Source organism: Clinocottus analis, unplaced genomic scaffold, assembly GCF_023055335.1.
Source record: "Clinocottus analis isolate CAN_PGR_092001 unplaced genomic scaffold, fCliAna1.0.p SCAF_26, whole genome shotgun sequence".
Lineage (NCBI taxonomy): Eukaryota > Metazoa > Chordata > Actinopteri > Perciformes > Cottidae > Clinocottus > Clinocottus analis.
Genome location: NW_027175998.1, coordinates 3,105,001 through 3,113,867, shown reverse-complemented (window position 1 = coordinate 3,113,867; position 8,867 = coordinate 3,105,001). Strand labels below are relative to the sequence as shown.

Sequence of the window (8,867 nt, the reverse complement as noted above, 5' to 3'; positions counted from 1 at the left end):
CTGCGGACAGCCCGGCTTGTGTCTCAAGCTGGGTTTGTGCTGTTTTCTGTGTGTGTGGCGTGTTGTCGCCATGTCGTGGCTTGTGTCCTATTATCACCCCCCCTCCCCCCCTTTTTTTCCTCCTCCTCTCCTCTACACACACACTCACACCTCTGCCCCCTCCTGGACTCGGCCAGCAGCCAAGACTGCAGCACTGGGACTCTCCGCTCACTCCGAGGAGGAGGAGGAGGAGGAGGAAGAGGAGGAGGAGGAGGAGAAGGAGATGAGATCTGCGTCTTCGGGATGAAAAGCTGCCCGTCGGGGTCCCAGGCCTCCGTCTGTCAGGCTGACGCCGGACGTCGAGGAATGTGTGTGTGTGTGTGTGTGTGTGTGTGTGTGTGTGTGTGTGTGTGTGTGTGTGTGTGTGTGTGTGTGTGTGTGTGTGTGTGTGTGTTCGGTGCATGAAAAACACGAGCACAAGTCGTAGCCAAGACACTGAAACTGTAGGTTCCAAAAAATTATTTTTTTATTCTGAAGGACCAATAAAATTATGGCAAATATTTACAAATAATTACTTCTTAGCTTCACATTACAGGTACATAAATGGAATAATTCACCAACAACAGTCACTCAGGTGGACGGATGGACATGTACACAGTATGAAGAGATGCATCAAGCAAACTGCAATTTAATATTTCACAGTAAACTCAAATCAAATCAAATGACGGTAATATCAATGTTAGGAATATGAAAAATAAGCATAATATCAAATTTAACATTTATTTCCAGTTTTCCGAACAAAATTGGTCACGATTCAGGAACAAAAATTACACCCCCCCCCTCCCCCACCCCAAAAGAAAAAAAATCAAAAAAAAAATGAAAGGAGAGAAATCAAGTGATATGATATCTTTGGCAAATTCGCACTGCAGTAAAATACATTCAAATATTAAGACAACACGCAACACACGAAGAGAAAAAACACCAAGTTTTGTTTGCAACTACTAGAAAATCGAATAAAAAACATACACATTTTCTTAAAGAAGCATTTCTTTTAACTTTTTTTTTCTTTTTCTTTTTTAGATCCTCCCGTCCAGAATATTTGAAGGCATTTCTTTATCTTCATTTTGTGTTTGTATCTGTAAGTCTTTTCTGCTATTTTATATGTGGGTTTTTTTTGTACAAGAATCTATTATTTAAAACAGGCATCACAGGCTTTGGTGAATGTTACAGATATGTCTTCTTTTTCTCGTCGCGTTTGATTTCGAAGAAGCTGAATCGTTGAAACCTAATTTCGTCATTCGGATGTATTTCTTTCTTCTTCTTCTTTTCTTTTCTTTTTTTTTTTTTTAACAAAACGTCACAGATATAAATATCTCTTTAACACCCCAGATAGGAAGCCATGGACACAAAAAAAACTCCAGATTGTTACACGAAAGGCCACAGTAAGGTGAAAAATCATGTTATCTTTTTCTTCTTCTTTTTTTTTACTTTGATTGAAACATCTGCTTAAAAAGCACAGTTGATTTGTGTAGGCTGAGTCCTGTGTATGTCTCCTCTTCCACAGTTGAATAATATTAAGATGTACAGAACATTGTAACACTTCAGTATGAGATCTGTCCAGAGCCTAGTTATATCAGCAAGCATGAAACAGATTGTGCCACTAATTGCTGTCAAGATGTGATGCTGAAATCCCCTCAGGTTTCATGGAGGCAGTAGCCATCTTCATGGATTTCATATTGAGATACAGGCGGGCGGTGCACACTCGCTGAGAAATCATAATAAAGAAGAAAAAAAAGAAGAAAAAAAAGTCATTTGCATTTATTTCAGTTTCCTATTTGATTTGGAGCTGGGATAAAAGAAAAACAACTCAGGATGCCATTTGAATTTTCATGGACAGTAAACTGGAAATGAAACGTCTTTGTTTGGTCTGAAACTGGTGTTTCTTTGTGGGTTTTTTTGTTTTTTAAATCGCTCTGCAGATGCACGAGATGCCATCTCGCACAATGTTCTCGTGCCAGTTGAAGATCACCGGCAGCGATGTTGCCATTGAAATGACCTCCCTTGGCACCCGGCTTCATACGCGCACGAATGTCCGACAGGACAGGGAGCATCGCGTCCGAATAGTCAGAGGGGAAAGTAAGTAAGTAAGAAAGAAAGAGAGATGGGGGGGGGGGGGGCAGGGTAGAGGGGAGATAAGAGGGATGACTTTTTTCCAAGAAGGTCACGGGCCTGAAATCAACGGAATACTTTTAATATTCCTAATCCTGGTGGTGTGGCAGTGCTACAGGATGGGGAGGAGAGAGGAGACGAGTGCGTGAGATATTATGAGATTAAGGAGGAGGGAGGAGGGAGGAGGGATGAGCTTCTGATGGCACAGCAGGTTTGGCCTCCCCTGGGGAACGCACGGGGCCACGAGAGGAGGGGCGATCACCACTCTCGGCAAAGGACAAAGGGAGGGAGAGAGTGTGTGTCTGTACTTATATTTGTGTGTGTGGCCTCTGCCCGCCTGTGCTTCCTACAGTACCACCCACAACGACAGTCCCCCCCCCCCCCCCCTCCTCCACCACGACCACCAGCCTCCATCGCCGCAGCAGTCAATGTCACGGCTGCCAATCGAAGGCGGCGGCGGCGGCCCAATGAGAGCCCGGCTTCGTCTCCCCTCGTGAGCCAATTAGGTCAAAGCAATGGCAAGGCAAGCCGTGTCACTACGAGATGCATAGTTGAACAAGTAATCCTGTTAGCGCGTGGCTCGGCTTCTGTCGGGGGGTTTGGGGCCCCCCGGTTCGGTGTCGCCGCTTCTTCTCGCGGGCGGACACGGGGGAGGCACGGCTGGATTCACCTCCTCAAGGAGAACGGCTCTCGATCAATATTTCATCACGTTTACAGTAGTGTGTGTGTGTGTGTGTGTGAAAAAGATGGTGAGATTCATGTATAAGACGCTGTGGTTGAATAATTTTTTTTTTTTTTTTAAAGCAACATTAATGGACAGACTTGTAACATGTCTGTCACTTACTTGGCTTTTTTTTGTGTGTGTGTTTTGTGCCTTTTTGTATTTCACTCCGTGTCCAGCCAGCGGGTCCTGTTTAGCTCTGATCCCAGGCGGCGCGTCACGTATCACAGCCCTGCATGGACATTTCCCCCAACTTGTAAATTGCAGTCCGAAATTTAAGTCACTTAAAACCCAGTGCCGACCAGCTGGTTGCTGAAAAAGGTAAAAAAAAAACAAAAAAGTAATCACAGTTTGTGCCAAATACCAATCCATGCAATAGCTGCATGGCTAAAATAACAATAAATACAAAATAACTGTATTGAGAGTGCTATAAAACAAGACCGGGAGCATTTGTATTGCCTCTCGGCGGTGGCTGAGCTCTTTGCCCGCAGCTAAACGTTGCGAAAAACTCTAAACCGCGGCAAACTGCGCTGACAGAGCTAACGGTGCTAACCTGAGCGGGAAACCGGAGGGCGAGCGACGACGCCTTCGGTCGCCGCAGCTCTGTCATTCCTCCACTACGTCTTCACGTAGCAAACACTTTTTGGCCCCCTATATTAACTAAATCTGGTATATTGCACCTTTTTAAAAGACATTTAACAGCAGGAATCTCTTGCTCCTCGACTCAGTGCTGCCACTGGTGGCTGGAAGCGACATTGCAGCAATAACAGCAATGTGACGGATACATCTTTCAGCTACCACAAGCAGCACTGCCGATGAGCGAGGAAACCGTCCTGGGCCACCTTTTTGATTTTACGTTCGTTTCCCCTTGACTTTACTGAAAACAGACCTTTCTTGGAACATATTTAGATTTTTGTTACTTTCCAGCCGCATGATGTCCTTCGCAGATTGTACTTTTTTTTTTGTTGCATTGACTGAGTTCAACGTTACTCTTGTGAGTCTGTGACGGCCATTGTGTGTGCTGAGTGAGTATCCGGGGTGCCGGATCAGGGCTACAGGTCCTCTTGCCAGAGCTCGCTGGTCGCTATACCTGCTCGTAAGGCTTCGTAATAACTGACAACCCCGCGTCGTCGCGGGCGGCGTTTTTTTGTGGGAGGAGTTACAGGGAGGGACGCTGAGTCTTGTTTCAGGGATGCGTGGTCCGTCGGGAGGTTGGCAGGGGTGTAAGGGGAGAGGGGGGGGTCGACATATAAAACTAAAGGCACTGTCCTTGTTTTCAGCTGGTGTGGTTCAGGTTCAATAATGCCTCAGAAGGATCAAGAGAGAAAGACAGAAATAAGGAAGGGCCCCTGCTGCGGGGCCGGCAGCACAGCAGGCGAGCCGTCATAAGGATCTGCTTTAGAGTTGCGTGCAGCACAACTTTTAAGGTCTACAAATGTGAAAGGATCCACTCTATCGCTATTTAAAACAAGCCAGAAACAACAAAGATTTTGGAGGAAAAAAAAACAACTAACAGCTTCGCTCGGTGTTCATAGGTTTGCGTTTATATATATAGCTTTATGTTCATGTCTCACGCTGCAGAGTTGGTGCCTTGGATCTGTTCGCTAATAAAAACTACACAGTAGCAATGAAGCGCTACGGGTCAGCCACGCATACCAAAGAAAAACAAAAAAAATATGTAAACATTTGCAGACGATGGCTAAAACAACACCACACACCTCTTGGTCTTTTTTTTGTTTTTTTTTGTTTTTTTATCATAAAGGAAGCTTCATCACTAAAATCTAAAATGTGAATAACTGAAATCGCTATCGACATTGTGACTTCTCTTCTTGTTCACTGATTACTGTACAAGGCCTGTATGGACGGAAGTGAGACAGGAAGCTGCGTACATGTTCAGGGGAGATAGACGCCCGCTCACGGGGTCAACACCGTGGGCCCTCAAAGGAAAACAAAGAGGAAAAATAGCACATTTTAGAGGGAAAACACACAGATTTCAGATCGGCGCCGAGAGGCAAATCTGTCCTGCTCTGTCTGTACGTGATGGGTAAGGCCTCGACCCCGGTGTCATACATTGTCACAGCGCAGAACTGATGGAGGAGACCAACAAAAATCAAATAAAAAAACGCTTGTTTGTTTGTTTTTTTTCGCACAAAAAGTAAATCCTCTTACAGAAACAATTTCGGGATGCCAAACAAGCACAAGGACGCGCACTCAAAAGGGGAGAAGAAGAAGGAGTAGAATAAGTAATGTTCTAAAAGGAAGTAAAAAAAAAGAAGCAAAATGGCGCCTTTTTAAATGATGATTGAGTCTCTTTGTGCTTTTGTAGTTAGTCAGCCGATCCACTAGGGGGGGCCCATCTTTGGGGAGTTTAGAGAGAGAACTATAAAGACAGAGAGAGAGAAAGAAAGAGAGGGTGCCGCTGCTTCCTGGCTCCTCTTATCAATATTCAGGAAGCAGATCAAAATGGCCGTCTTTTTATTCAATGGCACCTGCGTCAACTGTTACCAGGCGACAAACTATAAACAAGGAACTCGTGTTCATAAACAAAGACTTCTTGTCATCTGGAACGTTTTTTGTGTTTTTTTTTTAAGATTTCATATTTCACTGCATCGTCATCATCATCATCATCACTATTCTAGCACAACAGCGTGACACATATTATAAATCAATAACAGGCCTTCACTCTCAACACGGAGTGCAAGCGCAGAAAAGCTTCTTAATATATTACTCTGTGTCTCCTCCCATTATAAATAGCTCTTGATCCGGACTACGTCTTGGCCGGGAAGGGAGGCGGGACAGCGCCGTCCTGTACGACGCCGCCTCATCCCCTCGGTGGGTTTTTATTTTGGTCTGGCGTGAATGTGTTCACTGTCCATTAGACAGCGGAGGACTCCGATTTTAGGCTGTGCTTTTGCTGAAAGGCCTGTCCGTCCGTCCGTCCGTCCGTCCGTCAGCCGGCGGCGGCGGCGCTCCGTGATACACGCCGGGGCTCAGCGGCCGCAACCACTGGAACCGAAGCTCACCCCGGTACAGCGATTCATCCAATCGTTGCCCGGCCACCGTCACTAAGCACGGCCGTCCCGTCAAGCTTTTTGGATTTCTCCGCAGTGAGATAGATGCTACTTATCTTCTCCTTTTTTTTTTTTTTGTCAAATCCCAAAACAGAAGAGCGAAGGTGGTAATGACAGATTAAACTGGAGGCCGGATTTGCGAAGGCCTCTGCGGCCATTTTTTTTCTCCTTTTTTTTTCGTCCGCAGGCTGTCTGCTTCTGTCTGAGAGGATCCATAGTTTCAAAAAAGCCCCGTACAGTGTTGATGGTATCGTTGCAGGTAGCAGAAAGTTTGACAGGTAGCTCGGAGGTGCGGGGGGGCGGGGCTTAGCGAACGGTCAATCGTGAAACTGAACACTCCCAATTGAAAACGGGGCTATCCCGTTGGTGGAGCGTTGTGATCCCGGGGGAAACGTGTCGCATCGACGGCAAAGAGACTAGAATGGTCGTGGTGTGGGTGATTTTGGTCTTTCGGAGTGATGAGAATTGGATTGTCTTTACTTCAGCGTGGCATAGAAAATTGATTGAATAATGTCGGGGCGGGAGCGGTGAGGGGGAGGGGCATAAGAAGACACTGTTTGAAAAAAGGGATTTTGCTCGAATCGACTCTTCCAAAGAATTATTTTTCCAACCTAAAAACGTGACATTTAAACCACCGAAAATCACGACACAGTTTTCAGTCCTCTGACGGATTCGTAGCTGAGCGGTCGGAGACAGGACGGGGATACCGAAGCCTCGATTTTTATCACGGGAGGGTCCAAATTCACTCGCTCCTGATCAGTCCTACATCCTATCAGCAGTCATTGTCCTCACAGTAACGTCGCCCCCACACAGCTCGTCTTCGGCCCGGCGGCGGCGGCGGCTTTGTTGGCTCAAGTGTCAGTCGTAGAAAATTCAAACTTCACTGACGTCAAATATTTGAAATCTTCCTCCTCATTGTCGTCCGTCCGTAGGCAGGTTTGTACCGTGCGGTGCTGGTGCTGTCCGTCCCCTTGTGCCCCTCCCTTCCCCTCCTCATCCTCGTCTTCTCTTGGTGGGAGGGGTCAGTGGCGGTCGTAGGCGGAGGCTGTTGCTGTGGCAGCAGGCCCCGCCCCCCGGGATGTTGCACTGTAGTAGTACGGTGACCCTAGAGGAAAATAGTCTTTCAGTCAATTTCACAAAAAAAACAATAATTATCATTAAGTCCAGTGCATTTTGGTAGTTTTGGCCTCATTTCTCTCGGTGATGATGTCATTGTGCCCAGCAACAAAGCCAAATAACACAATTGTTGGCCACTTGGGGGCAGAGTAAGGAGCTGTAAACTCACATTGACATATTTTTACCTGACAAAGTCCCCTATTGCCTATAAATCCAGTAGATACAGAGCATTCATATGGAGTTGTGTCTCTGGCCCCCCGATGAACGGGGGGAGTACGTACAACCCTTGTTATGATACACTCTTCACCATTTCATCACCACATTCACTCACCACTTCATTCCAGATGGACATGGCATTGTGAATATATCTGAATATGACCAGAGCCTTTTCTGTATCTTGACCTACTCGTGTTTCTTTCCCTTGTGACTTCTGTGATTGACTTGGCGAGTTCAATCTTTGTCTGTGGGCTTCATCTGGGTCTAAAAGGGAATCCATTGCAGTAATGCCTTAAAGATGCGTTCTCTCTACTGTCCATCAGGGGGCGACACCTCTGGCTGTATAGAAGTCTACTTCTTTCTTCATGTATTCCCTCAGTAAACATTGTCAAGAGTTTCTGGTCTCAATCTCTAGTTTCAAGTCTTCTCCAATAAAGCGTGATGTTCATTTAAATGATGGTCCTTTTAGTGTCAAATGAGCCATAAAGCAGAGCACGCTTTAGGACGGGGCTTCAAAGTGATTGACAGGTTGTGACCCGGGCATAGTCATCTTACAACTTTCAGTGTGTTTTTTTACATTTTGGTTGCCAACAAATGTGTAATTCAGCGGTCAGTTGCTCTTAGCTCCACCCTCTCCTGTCACTCCTGTCTGCAAAAATGACAAAGAGTGAGACCCAGGTTGTAATAAATCTGAATTATCCTTCAACTACTTTGGGTTACTGGAGTGTAAACTGTGGAATGAGCAGCTTCAATTTAGTGCTAAGATTATATTTTACTTTGAATGTGAGTAGTTGAAGGCAGGGAGGAGATGACATGGGCTGATGAAGCTAATGAAAAAAAATACCAATGAAATGAACTCGGTCTACTTTCTGACACTCGTCTCATCGTCTCCCACCTTCTGTCTCTCACACACACACACACACACACACACACACACACACGCACACACACACGCACACACACACACACACACACACAGGGACACACACACACACACTAAGTGACAGTCTAAGCTGACACACTGAGTACAGCTCTACTACTGCTGATCCCTTGAGTCTATTCTCTCCTCAGGGAGGAGGTCAATTCAATACTGTAACCCCAAAGACACACAGAAACACACACTCACTCACCTTTGAACACACAGAAAATCAACAGCATCCACACACAGAGACACACACACACACACACACCTGTCTCTGTCACTTCCATCAATCAGCCTGGCTGTGTGTTGACAGGTTATGTCTGTCCACATTCCAGGTAATCTCAGGAGGCTCTTTGGGGAAGTGAGGCATTAAGCCGGCCTGACAAACTATTTAGTCTCAGTCAAGACTTCAGACGCCCTCTCTCCCCTTCTGCCTCTTTTTTTTATTTTTACTCCCTTTTCTTTCGTTTGTCACCTGTACTTCCATCCATCCTTCCCTCTACATCGCCGCCATCAATCTTAAACCGCTCAGTGTCTCCTGATGTGCATCTTGTCCTCATGGGAGGCGACTAAAGTTCCCCTCTCGACGCCTCCTTCTCTCTCTCTCTCTCTCTCTCTCTCTCTCTCTCTCTCTCTCTCTCTCTCTCTCTCTCTCTCTCTCTCTCTCCACCTG

General features: G+C 46.0%; 1 protein-coding gene across 2 annotated transcripts in view; it reads right to left on the bottom strand.

Moving 5' to 3' along the window:
- Positions 1-6,133: 6,133 nt before the first annotated feature.
- The window catches only part of pax5 (paired box 5), a 43,629-nt gene continuing 40,895 nt past the window's right edge, over positions 6,134-8,867 (bottom strand). For both annotated transcript variants that reach the window (XM_068591910.1, XM_068591911.1), the window contains exon 11: positions 6,134-7,045. In XM_068591910.1, coding sequence (XP_068448011.1) covers positions 6,963-7,045 — 83 coding nt within the window. In that variant the 3' untranslated portion in view covers positions 6,134-6,962. The remainder of the gene's footprint in view (positions 7,046-8,867) is intronic.